The sequence below is a fragment of the Aotus nancymaae genome, unplaced genomic scaffold (assembly GCF_030222135.1).
Source record: "Aotus nancymaae isolate 86718 unplaced genomic scaffold, 86718_ANA_hifiasm-v0.15.2.pri h1tg000015l_1, whole genome shotgun sequence".
Lineage (NCBI taxonomy): Eukaryota > Metazoa > Chordata > Mammalia > Primates > Aotidae > Aotus > Aotus nancymaae.
Genome location: NW_026988427.1, coordinates 5,273,446 through 5,293,418, shown reverse-complemented (window position 1 = coordinate 5,293,418; position 19,973 = coordinate 5,273,446). Strand labels below are relative to the sequence as shown.

At 43.7% G+C, this 19,973-nt stretch overlaps 1 protein-coding gene across 1 annotated transcript in view; it reads right to left on the bottom strand.

The window, feature by feature from the left end:
* Positions 1-17,022, bottom strand: part of CUNH5orf47 (chromosome unknown C5orf47 homolog) — a 28,239-nt gene extending 11,217 nt beyond the window's left edge. The window contains exons 1-5 of the mRNA XM_064376521.1: positions 16,874-17,022; positions 15,200-15,370; positions 10,930-11,056; positions 4,277-4,368; positions 1,616-1,640 (exon numbers count right to left, since the gene is read on the bottom strand). Coding sequence (XP_064232591.1) covers positions 1,616-1,640; positions 4,277-4,368; positions 10,930-11,056; positions 15,200-15,370; positions 16,874-17,022 — 564 coding nt within the window. The remainder of the gene's footprint in view (positions 1-1,615; positions 1,641-4,276; positions 4,369-10,929; positions 11,057-15,199; positions 15,371-16,873) is intronic.
* Between the last annotated feature and the right edge of the window lie 2,951 nt (positions 17,023-19,973).

Sequence of the window (19,973 nt, the reverse complement as noted above, 5' to 3'; positions counted from 1 at the left end):
GAGGTTAGGGCCGGGCCACTGTCTGGGGGCTGGAGGAAGAGAGCTGGGCGTGAGGGGCGAGGGCGCTGGTCACTCTGTGGGCTGTAGGAGTGGGGGAAGGGCACACTACTGGGAGGTGAGCCAGGGGAGATGGAGGGAAGTAGGAGGAAGGCAGGTGGTGGGTTGGGGACGATGACGAGGTGCAAACCCCTCAGAGGAAATGAGCTACTCCAAGAAGAGGGTGGGAGAAAGGGACGAGGTCACTACCAGCGAGACGCCCGTATGCTTGGGTGCAGGAGGATTGGGTGCAGGAGGATTTCAGAATGAGGAACCCACACAGGACTTAAGCAGCCTGGAGCATCAGCCACATGACGTTAGGAGCCTGGGGAAGAACACAGAGCCCTTGGCTGCTGGAAGGTTCCAGTATGGCCTTGGCCTGGCAGATAGTGGGGATGGAGCCGTTATCCAAAAAGAGACACAGGGCCAAGGGGTCAGGGGTCTGAGGCCCAACCTGGTTTGGCACTGGCCAGCTGGGTTATTTGGGCAAGCCCTTTTCTTTTTTCTTTTCTTTTCTTTTTTTCTGTTTTTTTGTTTTTTGTTTTTTTTTTTAGTAGAGAAAGGGTTTTACCATGTTGGCCAGGCTGTTCTCAAACTCCTAACCTCAGGTGATCTGCCCCCCTTGGCCTCCCAAAGTACTGGGATTACAGGCATGAGCCACTGTGCCCAGCCACTTTCCTTCTCTGAGCCTCCAGTGTCTTCAAGTGTAAACTTAGGAGAACCGCATTGTGAAGATAAATCAAAGTAAGGCATATATTCAGCATCTGGCACACGGTGAGAGACAGTTGTCCATTCAGGACATAACCTGTGAGATACACATTGTAATTTATTTACATCATTTAAACTTTACAAATAACTTTCCCTCTAACCCTTTTTTTTTTTTTTCCTTTGTCAGAATCTTGCTCTGTCACCAGGGCTGGAGTGTAGTGATGCAATCTCAGCTCACTGCAACCTCTGCCTCCCAGATTTAAGCAATTCACCTGCCTCAGCCTCCCAAGTAGCTGAGACTACAGGCGCACACCAACATGCCCAGCTAATTTTTGTATTTTTAGTAGAGATGAGGTTTTGCCATGTTGGTCAGGCTGGTCTTGAACTCCTGGGCTCAAGCAATCTGCCAGCCGTGGCCTCCCAAAGTGCTAAGATTAGAGGCGTGAGCCACCACACCCAACCTGACCATCTCTTTAAATTCACATAGCATTTTATGGCAGAAGAACTGGGGCTCCAAAATGTGAAGTTACTTCCCCAAAGTAATAGGCAGTGAGAGAGACGTACTTTCTTAAACTTTGTTATTGAATTACATGCAGAAAGCTGCACAAATCATCAGTATAAAGACAGCCAAATTTTTACACAGTGAATATGCTTGTGTAAGATCCACCAAGGTTAAGAAATGGTGCACTACAGAATCACCTCATGTCCTCACCCAGTCACCATCCTTTTCTTTTTCTTTTTTTTTTTATTTCAGACATCATCAATGGCTGGGTGCCTGTAATACCAGCACTTTGGGAGGCCAAGGAGGGAGGATCACTTTAGCTATGAAGGTCAAGGCTGCTGTGAGCCCTGATCACAGCACTGCACTCACCCTGGACAACAGAGTAACACCCTTTCTGAAAAAAGAAAAAAAGTCATCAGTTAGGTTTGTCCATTTAATTTACTTGTTTCACTCAAGTTGTGTCAGTGAGGCACATGTTACTGTGAAACCAAAAGCTAACCTGAGTAAGCCCCGCAAACTTAACCTGCCTTGCTTGCTTTTCCTTGCTTACTTCTGGTTGTTCTTAAAACTAATGCTATCTATGACCTGAGTACATGGGTGAGAAGGAAAAAAAAATCCCACTAGCAAGTCATGTAGCCAAACAATACATAACTAAACTCCCACAGACTTCCTTATAGATAACATCTCTGGATGTTGCTCGCTATAGTAATGGGTGCTTAAAGATGGTTTTTCAGAAACTAGAGGACAGCTCTTGGTCAGTTCCAGTTTGTTGACACCATCAACCCTTCAACTGGGCCTGCATGTATGCCTCCAGAATGACCTTTTGAAGTCAGAGGGCCAAAAACCTCACCCTCAGATCATGCCAATGCAGGCTTTTTCTGCACACATAGGAAGAGTAATGTAGTTTAATTACACTTGTGTAGAAACCTGAATTACCTCACCTTTCCTCCCCACCAATTATCTTTCCCCACACTTTAAACCACCCTGATTTCTATTCCTAAAATACTCTCAAGCCCTGTATTTGGAGAGGAATTTCAAGTTTGTTCTCCTATCTTATCACACAGCAGCTTGTGAATAAAATCTTTTCTCCCTTGCAAAACCCATCACCTCAGTGATTGGCTTGCTGCCTGAGGGCAGAATGAACTTGGTTAGTTTACAACTCTAGAAGTTTGCATATCATTTAAATATGTCACCATTTTTTTTATCTTTGCCACTTATTGATGGACATTTGGTTGTTTCCAATTTGGTTCCTTATTAGTGTTGCTAAGAAGATTCTCATACATACTCTTTGTGGAAATAGATTATGGGTTATATGTTAGTGTGGAGGTGCTTAGGGTGTTCGTATGTTCAGCTTTAGTTGCTGCTGACAAACAAGTATCCAAAATGGTTATACCAATTTACACTCCTCCAGCCAAGTATGAGGATTCCCCTTGCTCCACTTGTTCACCTCTACCTGGCATTGTCTTCATTTTAGCTATTCTCGTGGATATGTATATTAGAGTTTTCCAGAGAAGCAGAAACAAAAGACTGTGTGTGAGAGACAGAGAGAAACTACATGGTACACCAGCAAGCTAAGAGATCTAGGGAAGAGTTGTTGATGCTGTGGTTCCAGTCTAAAGGTCCTCTGCTGGCTGAATTCCCCCCTCTTCAAGTGAGCCCCATCTTTTTCTTCCAAGCTTATATGGTTTAGCTGTGTTCCCACCCAATCTCATCTTGAATTGTAGTTCCCATAATCCCCACGTGTTGTGGGAGGGATCCAGTGGGAAGTGATTGAATTATGGGAGCGGTTATCCCTGTGCTGCTGTTCTCATGATAGTGAGTGAGTTTTCACAAGATCTGATGGTTTTGTCAGAAGCTTTTTCCCCTTTTGCTCAGCACTTCTCCTTGCTGCTGCCATATGAAGAAGGACATGTTTGCTTCTGCTTCCACCATGATTGTAACTTTCCTGAGGCTTCTCCAGTCATGCCAAACTGGGAGTCAATTAAGCCTCTTTCCTTTATAAATTACCTAGTCCTGGGTATGTGTTTATGAGCAATGTGAGAATGGACTAATACACAGGCCTTCAAATGATTGGATAAAGCTCACACATATTATGGACTGCTTTACTCCAAGTCTACCAGCTTAAATGTTAATCTCACTAAGAAAAAAGAAATACCTCACAGAAACACCCATCACTGTCTCATTAGGGTTGGTAACTGGCACTTTGCTTTCTCTGTTTTAGGAGGTCATGGTTCCCTGTTTGCTGTTGTTTCTTGTGGATGTGCATCCATGTCTTTGCGTGGAAGGTTATATTTTCCAGTTTCCACATCCAGCTTGTTTTTGTCTTTCTAGGATATGTTTGCTTAGACATTCTTTGCAGTCCACCTGTTGAATACCTTTTCCACTAGTACACTGCTTCCTTTTCCACACTAGATGGCCCCTTAAGCCCAGGTTCACCTCACTTTTCCAAACAGTAGCGCTGCCAAAACTGGTTGGAGGGTGGTGGGATCCCAAATGAAACACCCCAGCCATGTGGGAAGGCTGGTAGGGGGTCGTGCCCAGGGACCCGTGGAGCATGCCTCCCACAGCAAGATGCTGCTGAAAAGCCACTGAGCTGCCATCCTCCCTTCTTGGTGTCAAGCTGCCCTCAGGGGTTTTTCTCCCTTCAAGCACTCATGCAACTTCTGTGGGTTGATGCAAGAACCCAGGATAATGTGAAAGCTGTCATCCACCTCACTGTCAACAGTGGAGCAAAAGTTCATGATGTGAGTCTCCACATGCTGTTCTGTTCATCTGAGTGGGAACTGCAAGTTAGTCCTGCCTTCTATTTGCCATTTTCCCCCAGTAGGTCTTTTTCTATGTGTCCCATTAATAATATTGACAATAACTCTGATCAACATATTCTACAAAATTTTCTGAAGAAATTCTGAATAAGAAAACAGCAAAATGATTCTAAGGGCAATTTTCTGTGTGGTGACTGGTAGCTTGGGGCATGGCCACCAAGGATAAAGAAGTCCATTACTCTTACCTTCGAGCTGGAGGTTTTATTACTTCTCTGTGGCCTTTAGGATGATTTCTGCTTCCTGTTTGAGTTCTAGGATGTTGCTGGTGATAATCTTTGCACTGATACTGGTTTTAGTTTTCTGTGGGAGAGAGGAAAGCCAGATTGCTTCTATTCTGCCATTCTGGTGACTTGACTCTCAACTTTTCCTCCTCCTTACGTTTTATGTAACCACATACAGAGTTTTTGGTAATTTTGTAGTATATTCAAAGCATCATGACACATCAATATTACTATTATTTTATACAGTCAGACTTCATTTAGGTTTACTGATATATTTACTCTTCCCATTGTGTTTCATTTGTTCTTTTTTTATTTCATTCATTTTAAACTGTATTTTTATGGATATTTTTGCTGGGTATTGAATTCCTGTTGCCAACTATTTTCTTTCAGCCCTTTGAAGATATTCTGTTCCCTTCTTATTTCTGGTATTGCTTTTGAGAAGTCAGTTATTAGTCATATTACTGCCCTTTTCAAAGTAATGTGTCTTTTTTCCCTCTGCATGTTTTTTGGATCTTCTTTTTGTCATTGCTTTCTAGCAGTTTCACCATGAAGTAACTACATGTGGGGTTTTTGTCTCTACTCTGTTTGGGCTTACTGATGCTTCTTTAATGTGCAACTTGGTAGCATTTGTCAGCTTTGGTAAATTCTAGGCCATTTTTTATTCGACTATTGCCTCTGTTCCATTCTTTCTCTTCTTTTCTGAGACTCCACTACACATACGTTAAATCTTTTTACTCTGCTCCATAGATCTCTTGTGCTCTTCTACAGTTTTCACACTTCTTTCTCTTAATGCTTCTGTCTGCTTATTTTCTACTGATTTATGTACCAGTTCACTAATCCTCTCTTCCGCACTATCTAATCTGCTATTAAACCCTCTATTAAGTTATTCTGTTTTGTTTTGTTTTTGAGACAGGGTCTTACTGTTGCCTAGGCTTGCATAATCATGGCCCACTGCAACCTTGAACTCCTGGGCTCAAGTGATCCTCCCACCCCTGCCTCCTGTGTAGTGGTACCATAAATGTGCCACCATGCCTAGCTCAATTTTTGATTTTTTATAGAAACAGGGTTTTACTTTGTTTCCAGGTTCAAACTCCTAGGCTCAAGTGGTCTCCTGCCTTTGCCTCCCAAAGTGCTGGGATTACAGCCTAAGTTCTTCATTTCAGTTATATTTCCCATTGCTGGAATTTCCATTTCCATTTTGCTATGTTTTCTTATTCAGAATTTCTTCAGAATATTTTCTAAAATATGTTGATCAGAGTTATTGTCAATGCTATTATGGGACACATAGAAAAAGACCTACTGGGGAAAAATGGCAAGTAGGAGGCAGGACTAACTTGCAGCTCCCACTCAAATGAACAGAATAGCATGTGGTGACTCACACCATGAACTTTTGCTCCAAGAAATACTGCAGAAACATACCAGGAAAACTGACAGAATTCACAAACCCTTTAAAAGAAGCAGCTTTCTGCCGCAAACTCTGTGAGACAGCTGAAAAACTATGAGTGCCCAAAGTGTGAGAGGGGAAAGTCCACCTCCATATACACACCTTCACTGGGAAACCTGAAAATCCAGATCACAGGAGAAGGATATAACCTTACCTAGAGCTGGAATGAATTTAGGGAACTGAGCAAAATATAAAAGTAGAAGCAGCAGCAGAAAGAGCCCTCAAGGTACTCCTGGTTCCCTGGGAAGCCATTTCTGACTTTCTCTCACAGGGGTTCTTGGGGAGGGCTGCCAGTGGAATTGGGGAAGGATCACAGGGAGAAGGAAACTTCCAGCTGAACTTCATAATAATTTCGACCAAGCATGAATTTTTAAGGGCAAAATCCAGGGGGGAGGAAGAAGGCAAATAGGAAGTGCAGATATGAGCACAGAAGCTGCAGCAAGCAGAGAGGGGCAAAGCCTCAAAGCCCTGCTTGCTTTCTCAGTGGGAAGGCTTGTAGTCTGGAGCAAGATCTCAGCCCTGCTCACTGGCTGCCATGATATAAACTTTGCTGTTGGTGGGGCATGGAGGGAGTGAGATTGGCCTTGATGGCTGCATGGAAGCTGAGTGAGGCCTCAGCTTTCCCCAACTTCCCTGGCGACCTGTATGATGTAGCAGAGGCAGCCATAATCCCCTGGGAACATAAGTCTATTGGCCTGAGAACTACACCCCATCCCCACAGCAGCCACAGCAAGCCCCCGCCCAAGGAGAGCCTGAAGCTCAGACATGCCTAACCCTGCCCCCACCTGGTCTTCTTTCTCTACTCACCCTCGTAGCCAAAGACAAAAGACTTTAACCCGTGGGATCTCTTTGATCCCACCCATCACCTAAGAAACCCAAATCCTTATCAGGGTGACTTTAGGGCAAGCTTGTATCCCCCCACATACTACTATAGCTGATGCTCTCTTGAAAGTGCCACCTCCTGGCCAGTGGCCAACCAACTCATGTCATTATGGCAACTCATAAAATAAAAACCCTTTTCCAGAAAGGAGAAAACAACAGTTAATTCCACTGCCTGCAACATCCTGGATAACCAGAGGTCCTGAGTCTGTCCATGTGACAACTTCACTGTTAACACGACCAGCATTCAAAAAAACCAGCACACTAAACAAAACTACAGACAAGGACTCTCACCAAGGACCCTCACCAGAGCAGGTGCTGGCATCCACAGCTGAGAGACCTGAAGATGGATCACATCACAGGACTCTTTGCAGACACTGAGCCTGGTAGCTCAGCTGGGTGGCTAGACCCAGAAAAGCAATAACAATTACTGCAGTGTGGCTCTCAGGAAGCCCCATTCCTAGGGGAAAGAAGAAAACATCACATTAAGGGAGTACTCCATGGGACAAAAGAATCTGAACAGCAGCCCTTGAGCCCCATATCTTCCCTCTGACATAGTCTACCCAAGTAAGAAAGAACCAGAAAAAATTCTGGTCATAGGACAAAATAAGATTTTTTTAAATGCCCCCAAAATATCACACTAGCTCACCAGCAATGGATCCAAACCAAGAAGAAATCTCTGAATTGCTAGAAAAATAATACAGAAGGTTGATTAGTAAGCTACTCAAGGAGGCACCAAAGAAAGATGAAAAACAACTTAAAGAAATTTTTTAAATAATACAGGATGTGAACAAAAAAAACTCCAGAGAAATAGATGGCATAAAAAACAATCACAAATTTTAGAAATGAAAGACACAGTGAAAGAAATGCAAAATCCACTGGAAAATCTCAACAATAGAATCAAACAAGTAGAAGAAAGAACTTCAGAATTTGAAGAAAAGGCTTTTGAATTAATCCAATATGACAAAGACAAAGAAAAAAGAATTTTTTAAAAATGAACAAAGGCTCTAGGAAGTTTGAGATTATGTTAAATGACCAAATCTAAGAATAATTGCTGTTCCCGAGGAAGAAGAGAAATCTAAAAGTTTGGAAAACATATTTGAGGGAGTAATCAAGGAAAACTTCCCTGGCCTTGCTAGGGATCTAGACATCCAAATACAAGAAGCTCAAAGAACATTTTGGAAATTCATCACAGAAAGATCACCTAGGCAGATAATCGTCAGGTTATCTAAAGTCAAGATGAAGGAAATAATATTAAGTGCTGTGAGGCAAAAGCATCAGATAACCTATAGAGGGAAACCTAGTAGATAAATAGCAGATTTCTCAGCAGACACCTACAAGCTAGAAGAGATTGGGGTCCCTCCTACCTTTAGCCTCCTTAAATGAAACGATTATCCACCAAGAATTTTGTATCTGGCAAAACTTAGCTTCATAAATGAAGGAAAAGTCGTTTTCAAACAAATGCAGAGAGAATTTGCCATTACCAAATCAGCAGTACAAGAAATACAAAAAGGAATTCTAAATCTTGAAACAAATCCTCGAAATACACCAAAATAGAACCTTCTTAAAGCATAAATCTCACAGGGTCTATAAGCAATAACACAAAGAAAAGCCAAGGTATCCAGGCAGTAACTAGCATAATGAATAGAACAGTAGTACCTCACAGCTCAATATTAATGTTGAATGTAAATGGCCTAAATGCTCCATTTAAAAGATAAAGAATGACAGAATGGATAAGAATTCACCAACCAAGTATCTTCTGTCTTCAAGAGACTCACCTAATACAGAAGGACTCATGTAAACTTAAGGTAAAGGAGTGTAGAAAGATATTCGATGCAAATAGCAAAAGTGAGCAGGAGTAGCTATTCTTAGATAAAACAGGGTTTTAAACAGTTAAAAAAAAAAAAAGACAAAGAGGGACATTATATAATAATAAAAGGACTGAGTCCAAAAGGAAAATATCACAATTCTAGATATATATGCACCTAACACTGGAGCTCCCTAATTGATAAACAATTACTACTAGACCTAAGAAATGAGACAGATGGCAACACAACAGTAGTGGGGGACTTGAATACTCCACTGACATAACTAGACAAGTCATCAAGACAAAAAGTCAACAAAGAAACAACAGACTTAAACTATACCCTACAACAAATGGATTTAACAGATATTTACAGACTGTTCTTCCCAACAGCTGCAGAATATATATCATATTCATCAGCACATGAAACAATCTGCAAAATAGACCATACAATTCGCCACAAAAGTATCAAAAAATTTAAGAAAATTGAAATTATATCAAGTACTCTTTCAGACCATAGTGAAATAAAATTAGAAACTCAAAAAAAGGAACCCTCAAAACCATGCAAATACATGGAAATTAAACAATCTGCTCCTAAATGATCATTGGGTCAACAATGAAATCAAGATAGAAATTAAACATTTTTTTGAACTGAATGATAATAGTGACCCAATCTATCAAATCATCTGGAATTACAGCAAAAGTGGTGCTAAAAGGAAATTACATAGCATTAAATGCCTACATCAAAAAGTCTGAAAGAGCACAAATAGAGAACCTAAGTTCACCTCAAAGAACTATAGAAACAAGAACAAACTAAACCCAAAACCTTGCAGAAGAAAACAAATAACAAAAATCAGAGCACAACTAAATGAAATTGAAACAAAAAAATACAAAAGATAAATGAAACAAAAAGCTGGTTCTTTGAAAAGATAAACAAAACTGATAGACCATTAGTGACATTAATCAAGAAGAGAGAAGATCCAAATAAGCTCAATTAGAAAAGAAATGGGAGACATTACAACCTATACCACAGAAATACAAAAGATCATTCAAGACTACTATGAACATCTTTACGTGCACAAACTCAAAAACCTAGAGGAGATGGATAAATTCCTGGAATATATAATCCTACTAGATTAAACCAGGAGGAAATAAAAACTCTGAAGAGCCTGGGCACAGTGGCTCATGCCTATAATTCCAGCACTTTCGGAGGCCAAGGTGGACGATCACCTGAGGTCAGGAGTTCAAGACCAGCCTGGCCAACATGGCAAAACCCTGTCTCTATTAAAAATACAAAAATTAGCTGAGCATGGTGGCAGGCACATGTAATCCTAGCTACTTGGGAGGCTGAGGCAGGAGAATCACTGCACTCCAGCCTGGAGGGACACAGTGAGACTGTCTCCAAAAAAAAAAAAAAAAAAAAAACAAAAAAAACTGAACAGACCAATAACAAGCAGAAAAATTGAAATGGTAATTTTAAAATTGCCAACAAAGAAAAAAAGTCCACAGCTGAATTTTATCAGACATTCAAAGAAGAATCAGTACCAATATTATTAACACTATTCCAAAAGACAGAGTAAGAGGGAATGCTTCCTAAATCGTTCTATGAGGCCAATATTACCCTAATACCAAAACCAGGAAAGGACATAACAAAAACTATAGACCAATATACCTGATAAACATAGATGCAAAAATCCTCAGCAAAATATTACCTAACTGAATCCAACAACATATCGAAAAGATAATCCACCATGATCAAGTGGATTTCATACAAGGGATGCAGGGATGGTCTAACATATTCAAGTCAATAAATGTAATGCACCACAAAAACATAATTAAAAACAAAAATCACACCATCATCTCAATAGAAATAGAAAAAGTATTTGACAAAATCCAGCATCACTTTATGATTAAAACTCTCAGCAAAATTGACATAGAAAGGGCACACCTTAAGATAATAAAAGTCATCTATGACAAACCCACAGCCAACATTATACTGAATGGGGGAAAGCTGAAAGCATTCCCCCTAAGACCTGGAACAAGACAAGATGCCCACTTTCACCACTTCTATTCAACATAGAACTGGAAGTCCTAGCCACAGCAATCAGACAAAAGAAAGAAATAAAGGGCATCCAAATTGGTAAAGAAGAAATTGTTTGCCAATGAGATGGTCATATAGATAGAAAACCTAAAGACTCATCCAACAAGCATCTAGATCTGATAAATGAATTCAGTAAAGTTTCAGGATACAAAGTCAATGTACACAAATTAATAACACTGCTATACACCAACAGCAACCAAGCTGAGAATCAAATCAAGAACTCAATCCCTTTTACAACAGCTACAAAAAGTAGTAATAAAATACTTAGGAATACGCCTAACCAAGGAGGTGAAAAACCCCTACAAGGAAAACTACAAAACGCTGCTGAAAGAAATCATAGATGGCACAAACAAATGGAAACACATCACATGATCATGGATGGGTGGAATCAATATTTTGAAAATGGCCATACTGCCAAAATGACCATACTGCCAAAAATATTGTGAAAATGACCATATTCATATTCATTGACTGCCAAATTCGTTGAAATTCCCATCAAAATACCATCATCATTCCTCACAGGATTAGAAAAAGCAATCCTAAAGTTCATATGGAACAAAAAAAGGGCCCACATAGCCAAAGCAAGACAAAGCGAAAAGAACAAATCTAGAGGCATCACGTTATCTGACTTCAAACTATACTGTAAGGATATAGTCACCAAAGCAGCATGGTACTGGTATAAAATAGGCACACAGACCAACAGAACAGAATGGAGAACCCAGAAATAAAGACAAATGCTTACAGCCAGCTGTTCTTTGACAAAACAAACAAAAACATAAAGTGGGGAAAGGGCACCCTATTCAACAAATGGTGCTGGGATAATTGGCAAACCACATGTAGAAGAATGAAATTGGATCCTCATCTCTCACCTTATACAAAAATCAACTCAAGATGGATCAAGGACTTAAAGCTAAGATCTGAAACCATAAATATTCTAGAAGATAACATTGGAAAAACCCTTCCAGACATTGGCTTAGGCAAAGACTTCATGACCAAGAACCCTAAAACAAATGTAACAAAAACAAAGATAAATAGATGGTACTTAATTAAACTAAAAAGCTTCTGCACAGCAAAAGAAATAATCAGCAGAGTAAACAGACAACCCACAGAGTGGGAGAAAATCTTCACAATCTATACTTCCAACAAAGGACTAATATCTGGAATCTACAAGAAACTCAAGTCAGCAAGAAAAAAAACAAAAACAAATAATCCCATCAAAAAGTGGGCTAAAGACATGAAGAAACAATTATCAAAAGAAGAGATATACAAATGGCCAACAAACGTGAAAAAATGCTCAGCATCACTAATGAGCAGGGAGCTACAAATCAAAACCACAGTGTGATACCACCTCACTCCTGCAAGAACGGCCATAATTAAAAAATAAATAATAAATGTTGCCACGGATATAATGAAAAGGGAACCCTTACATTGCTGGTGGGAATGTAAACTAGTACAACCACTATGGAAAACAGTGTGGAGATTTCTTAAAGAACCAAAAGTAGATCTATCATTTGATCCAGCAATCCCACTACTGGGTATTTTCCCAAAGGAAAAGATGACATTTTATTAAAAAAGACACTCGTACATACATGTTTATAGCAGTACAATTTGCAATTGCAAAAATATGGAACCAGTCCAAATGCCCACCCAGCAACGAGTGGATAAAGAAAATGTGGTATATAAACATATATACATGTATGTATGTGTGTGTGTATGTATGTGTGTGTATATATACACACACGTATATACCACATATGTATATATATATACACACACACACACACATGTATATACCACATTTTATGGTGTGTGTACACCATGGAATACTTTATTCAGCCATAAAAAGGAATGAAATAATGGTATTCACAGCAACTTGGATGGAGTTGGAGACCATTATTCTACATGAAGTAACTCAGGAATGGAAAACCAAACATTGTATGTTCTCACTTATAAATTGGAGCTAAGCTATGAAGACACAAAGGCATGAGTATGATACAGTGCACTCTGGGAACTGAGGGGAAAGGGTGGGAGTGAGAGTAAGGGATAAAATACTACACATTGGGTAGTCTAGACACTGCTCGGGTGTAGCAGGAACACTGTACACTACTCCAGTGATGGGTGCACCAAAATCTCAGAAATCACCGCTGAAGTATTTATCCATGTAACCAAACACCACCTGTTCCCCAAAACACTATTGAAACTTTAAAAATACCATTATTGTAACTGAAGCCATTTATTTATCTTATTTTTTGGTCATTGGGTTTTGAATTCTGGCATGCTGGAAAATTTTTTAATATCAAATACCAGATGGTGTGTAATAAAAATTGTAGAGATTGTTTGAAACTCCAGATAATGTTCTTTATCCAGAGAGAACTTACTTTTGTTTCTCGTGGGCAGTTGAGATAGAGGAAGTTCATCTTAATTTCCTATCTGGGATCAAGCTGATTTATAGCTGGGTTCAGTCTTTATGAAGGCTAGTGTATATCTTGTTTGGTCTTACTCTCCAGACTCTAACTCTTCAGATGTCCCAATTTAAAGTCCCGGGTGTTTATCAGGGCCCTCTCTGGCCCTGGTCTTCTTTTTTTTTTTTTTTTAACTTGCTCTGTCACCGGGCTAGAGTGCAGAGGCACGATCTCGGCTCACTACCACCTCTGCCTCCCAGGTTCAAGTGATTCTCCTGCCTCAGTCTCCCGAGTAGCTGGGACTACAGGTGTGTACCTTGTAGGCCCGGCTAATTTTTATATTTTTAGTAAAATTGGGGTTTCACCATATTGGCCAGGATGGTCTCAATCTCTTGACCTCATGATCTGCCCACCTTGGTGGCCCGAAGTGCTGGGATTACACGCATGAGCCACCGCACCTGCCCCCGGTCTTATTTTTGTCCCTTACACCCCATGAGACCACCTACATCTCAGTGTCTTGGCCTCTAGGCTGCCACTCACAATCAGCCAACATCTGGAGGAGAAGTCCTGCTGAATATTGCATCACTTTGGTGCTTATCTTCTGCCTAGACTTGTGCACCACCCGCCTCAAGGTCTTACCACCTCAGTAGCTCTCCAGTCCTTTTAAATATATATATACACACACACATATATACGCCATATATATTATATATTATAATCTAGTTTCTTCTTTATCTTGGTAGCAGAGACAGCAAATCTGATGTTAACTCTTTCCCCTTAGACAGAACAGGGAAGTAGGAGATGCAGGGAACAGAGGACACTGAAGCTGCCGTGACTTAAAAACCCGTTTTGGCCTGCCATTGTGGAACAGTTATAGAGCTGTCTCACGGTCCCTGTCACCTGGGGCCTTCCCTGTGTTCCATGAGAGTCAGCATGTGGGACTGCTAATAGGATACCCAGCAGGATGATGAGAGAGCTTGGTGGTGAGAGTACACCCAGCTCACACCTTCTCATGGTTCAGATCTCAGCCTAAAGGCCTCTTCTGGAAGCCGCCACTCTGGACCCCTCTCTCCAATGCAGCTCTGTCCTTGTGCCTTCCCTCATACATTGTCTCTACCATGCTCGGAAATTCTCTCTCTTATTTACTGTTTACTTGTGTATTGTCACCCCCCAATCTCAGCCTCATATCAGCGCCCCCTCACCACCAGCAGCAGCCTCCTGGGACTCCAGTGTTCTGGCAAGAGGGGGAAAGGACTGATGACTCATCTCAACACTTAGACATCATCTCCAGCATCTCCTTCACCTGCAGCAATGGGCCAACCCTCAGTACCAGGGTACTCCAGCTCCACTGTTCCCCCAAAATCTGCCCACTCCCCAGGTGGGGTAGCTCCTATGGCACTGAATCCCATCCCAGAACATGCTTATAACAAATTATAATCACCTGTGTACACGCCTGCCTCCCCAAAAAGACCACAGGGGCAGGCACGTGTCCTTTTCGTTCTTTATTCAAGTGTTCATGCCTGTATCCCTCACTAGAGGGGGAGCCTGATGAGGTGAGGAGCGATGTTTCTGCTCACCAGTCCTTTCCCCACCGTGTGCCGCACAGCACCTGACACCATCCAGAGATTCCCCTGGTCCCCAGGCTTCCCTACGTGCTATCAGCCAACTTCTGAGCGCTGTCTCTGAGCCACACCCGTGCTCGGCGTGTACATGGAGTGCGTCATTCCATCTTCAGGACCCAGGAGACGGGGACTGCCATTCTGTGAGATAGGGGCCGTGAGCTACATTTTACAGATAAGGAGGAGGAGGGGCAGGAGAGGTTAAGTGGCTCAGCTAAGTCACAGCAGGGAAGTTCCGGGGTAGGGACAGAAACCCAGGCAGTGTGGCTCTGGCACCCACACTCTGAGCCCCTATTCGAGACCGCGCCTATCACAGCATCCATCACACTGTTGCAGTTCTTTCTCTCTTCCCCTCCACCGAGCTTCTCCTGGAGCAAACAGTCTACCAGAAGAGGCTGATTGGAAGGAGCCTTTGTCTTGCTCAGCTAACATCTTCCACCAGGTGGCAGTCACGGCTCCCGGATAAAGTCGTCCCTTTCATTCCCCGCTTCCCCTTAAAGAAGGAAACCTTTCCCCCCCGCCCCTCCTCCCCCGGACACTGCCTCCCTCAACCTTTATTATTACCAAGAAGTGAAGTGAGTAGCCTCAATTCAAAACACAACTCCCTGACTGAGCTTTCTGAAAACAGCACTTGGAGAAGGTGCATCTCCAACCCCTGTACGCCGCGTCGCAGGCGGAGAGAGGCTGCGGGCTTGGGGGTGCCCAGCCCGGGAGCCCGGGATCCACGGCGTGAGATGGAATTTCAGCCCGCAAAAGAGGTGACTGGCTCCTCCCTCCGCACTCCTCATCAAACAGCCGCAGGACCCGAGAGTTAACCAAACGGCGTGTATTCCTAGTCATGAATTCCATTTAGCCAGCAGCAGGCCTGGGACAAATGGTCCCCTGAGGACACCTCAGGGATGGCTGTCAGGAAAGGGCTTTCCCGCCTCATCCGCCTGAAATGCTGTTCCTTCACCCTCCGCTGGTTCTGCCACAGTTTCTGGTAGCTTCCAGTGTGTTCCCAGCAGTGGAAAGGGGACTGATTCCAGGTTTGGGAGGGGGGCGCTGGAACACACCTTGCTCCTAAGGCCCCCAGCTTTCAAAATGCTAACCCCAGGACTGTTCTGTGAAGGAAAGAGGCTCAGGCCAATTCCATGGATTGAGGGGAGGGGAGATTTCCTTTTTTATAATAAAGAAATTGTGGGCCGGTGGCTAACGGCTGTAATCCCAGCACTCTGAGAGGCCGACGCGAGCAGATCACCTGAGGTCAAGTGTTCGAGACCAGCCTGGTCAACATGGCAAAACTCTGTCTCTACTAAAAATACAAAAACTAACCAAGTGTAGTGGTGTGTGTCTGTAATCCCAGCCACTCTGGAGGCTGAGGCAGGAGAATCACTTGAACCTGGGAGACAGAGGTGGCAGTGAGCCGAGATGGCACAGCTGCCCTCCAGCCTAGGTGACAGAGCAAGACTTCATCTTTAAAAAAACATTTTTTTTAATAAATAAATGCTATTAGCCTTCAAAGTACGACGGAACATAGTTGTGCTCTTCTTGAGAATTAGGGCAGTGACTTTTTAAGATTGGATTCTTTGTGGGTTAACTGCAGAGGGTGTGATAATGGGACCAAGTTTAGAGGTGTTCAGGGCTCATTCTATGATACCAGGCAGTGGAGCTCTATGGCTCCTGTTTAACCTTCAGATAATGTCAGCTGTCTCCATTTTCAGTCCTTTGTGAATGAAAGGACCCTGGGCCCCAGGGGACCTGGCCCAACCCTGAAGAAATGGGAGGGCCCCACCCCTACGGGGAACTGAGATAAAATTCTCTAGACCTCGTAGGAAAATTGAGTGTTTCCTCCCTCCCCCGCTGCCTGCATGCCACTAAACCAACACAGACACATACCTTGGCTCCTGGGTTTTGCCCCCAGTCTCTAAATTAATTAAATTGCCCACGTCATCACTTCTATCTCATTTTCCTTCCAAAACCGCCCCCCTCTCCAAATTACAACAATACTTGATTAGAATTAGAGTCTGTTTCATGCATCCAAGTGTTAATACCACTCCTCACTTGTTGAAGCAGGATCGTGTACCCTTTCAGACAAGCAAAGAATGTCAGTGAGACTTCAGAGGACAGGGAGGGGATTGGGGTAACAGTCTCCCTTTGTAATCCATACCTTCCTTTTGAAGATTCTGTGTAGCTAGGCAGGATTAGGACTGGCCTTGTTTCCCTCTGACTTCATGAAGGTTTTGCCTTTGCTGAAGTGTTCCGAGGGAACGAGATTAGTAATGCGTTGTAAATTGTGTTTCCTCCCAAAATAGTAGGGCATGTGGGACTTTGCCAACTCTCAAGTCACGCGCACGTGTCTTCCTCACTGCCCACGTTCTCTCCAGCATGAAGAGCTAACGTGGCCCAGTTCTGCCATCCTCCACTGACACCAGTGACACCAGCGCCACTGCCACCCCATCCTAAGGGCTTCTCCTGCCCCACTTGGGCTCCTTTACACTCCATTCTTCCCACAGTTGTCCAAGTGATTGGCACATCAGTCCATCCCTCCCCTGCATCTACTCTTCATTGACTCCCTCTATCTAACTAAAAATAAAATCTAAAGTCTCTACTGGGCTAACAAGGTCCTGTCTTGTGCAGCCCCTAAACCTCTCTGAGCTCAGCTCCAGGCATGCCCCCTGGCTCACTGTGCCCAGCCACACTGCTATGCTTGCACATTTATCAAGCTCAGCCTTGACCCAGGACACTTGCACGTGCTATTTCTTCTGTCCAGAATACTTTCCCCTCAAACTCCAGCATGGCTTGTGTTTTCTCATTATTCAGATCTGTTTAAATCTCACCTGTCAGGGAGGCCATCTCTTGTCCCCCAGTTAAAGCAGCCCGACTCCTTCCTAGTCTCCACTGTATTAGCAGGTTTAATTTCCTCAAGGCTTAGCACTATTTTCCTACTTATGTATGTGTTTACTTGGTGACCATCTGATGAGTTCCCTTTCCAGGACATACATGCCAAGGGAACATGGACTTTGCTGGATCTGTCCCCACAATGTCCCCAGAGCCTGGGACAGTGCAAATACTTGTTAAATGAATGACTGAATGCATAAAGAGACTCCCTGATGCAATGCTTTTTTGCAGATCAACAACTTTGGGTAACAGTTATAAAGTGGGAAATTCAGATTGGTGGTTCTGTGCATAATAGTAATGCCTTATCTTTTCCAGGCATTGTTTCCCAAGATCTTCCCAACAATGCCCATCACATTTCGCTAAGTCTCCACGGCTGAAGCTGAAGCGATTCACCAAAATCACAGACACAGCAACACACACACACATCCCAGCGCTCAAATCCAGGCCTTTGTCTCCAGAACGTAAATGCCAAGAGGACAGGGTCTGTGCCTGTCTTGCCCCACAGCATCCTCGGGGCCTAATAATAACAAATATTTGTTAGATTCCAGCCTCGTCAGGCTAACCTGCTCAGGCATAGAGAGGAGAGGGCCCTTCCTTTGCTTTTGTCCTCTCTGCCCCTACCGCCTGGGTCAGGCAGGAGGCCCACTCACAACCCACCCAGGCTCTGCTCTCCCAGCCCCAGCACTCATTCTGACCACGTTACTCCCAGGTCTGAAAGTCCATGGCTTGGTCTCTAAGTTCTGTGGAGAAGCAGTAGCACGGAGCCCACTGGACAGCTTGATAGGGATGTAGGCTCAGGCCTCCAGTGCTACGGACTCAGAACCTGTGTTTTGACAAGATCCCCAGGTGAACTTTTTGCTTGTTCTCCTCTGAGTGCTCCAAGCTACCTTTATCAGGCATTCCGATCTCTACTTTCCTTGTGAAACATCCAGCCTTGGGGCCGCATTAGCTGTGGGCCTCTCCTCCAGCAGCACAGCCCTCCTCTTAATGGCACTTTTGAAACCCAGTCTAGGAAAGAAAGCTCACAGAGGGATCCTGTTAGTCACTCATTCAGTGAAGATTTAGTAAGCACTTACCAAGAGCAAGGCACATGATGGGCCCTGAGGACACAGGTGAGCTTGAGGATATTTTGTCTCCTCCCCCAAAAAAGGTAAACAAATGATACACGGTGACAGTTACACATGTATTTAGTGCTGAGTCAGAATGAGACTTGGGAGGACAGGGAGGGGATTGGTTTGTCTCCCTTGGTAATTGATACCTTCCTTTGGAAGGTTCTGTGTGTCTAGGCAGGATTAGAACTGGTCTTCAATAAATACACAGATAAAAAGTGATGACCAGGAGGGTTTCAGAGAGACCCAGAAGTCCTCTCAGAGGGAGGAGGTCATGGTGATATGCCAGCTGACTGCAGAAGGAGAAGTAAGGAGCAGATCCACGTGGAGCTGGCTTGAAGCAAGGAAGGGGGCAAGGTGGGAGCAGGCAGAGAATGTCCTAGGAGGCAGGTGAGAAGACCCTGCACCAGGGAAAGGGGCCTGCACTACTGGAACGGTGGCCCAGGCAGACTGACGGCAGCCCACCATCCAGAAGGAGCAATAGAAGGGCAGGTTGGGAGCCAAGGCCAGATCTGGCAAGGCCTTGGGCAGATTTTACTTCCAGGGCGATGAGATGCTGCTGAGGTGTTTTGCAAGGCACCTGAAGAGGTAAAGTCAGGATTCCGTTCCACTCTAGCTTCCAGGGGTTGACGGTGGAGGCCAAATCTCCATCTCTCTGAAAGGTGAGGGGACCTTCCTTAGGTACCCGTGACCTACAATGGTCAGATCTGGGGCAATAATGTTCATGATACTGGGGGCCCCTAACGATTATGACTGAAGGAACCTTTTCCATGATTACCTTGTTTCATCCTAACCTCAACCCAATGATGAAGATATTATTTGCCTCTTCTGACGCATGAGAAAACCGAGTCTCAGAGGTTACCTAATGTGATCAAGGTCACTCGGTCAATCAGTGGTAGTCCAAGGATAGAAACCCCGTTGGTGTCACCCCAAAACCAAGTCTCTAACAACAGTGATTCCTGTCTTTGGTGCTTGAACCCAGACGCAAGTCAGGTCTACTATTCCACGTGGTGTCTGGGCCCCCGCCCTTTACCCACCTTTTGCAGTTGATAAGGACGAAGGGGAAGTAACTGAAGAACTAAAAATCCTGTTTCCTCAAAGGCGGTATCATTGAGCTGTCAGCTGAAAAACACGGGGCCTGATTTCCAGCTCCTCTTCCTACCTCCTGATTCTTTCCCTAAAGGGAAAGATTTGGGGTTTATCCAAAATTTCCAGAAAACCAGTCCCAGGACACAGCCCCTCTGTTTATGTCCAGTTTGGTAGCACACATTCAACCCCCTCTGCTGCCGCTCATGACTCCCGGACATGGGAGGAATCCTCCAGTTCCTAAGATGGAAAGAGAGAGACAGCGAGAGCTGGGCACTGTGGTGGTAGCAGCAGGGCCTGGAGTTGCAGAGCCTTCTCGGTCACCATGGCAACTGTTGTAGGCTGGATGGGGGGGAGCCG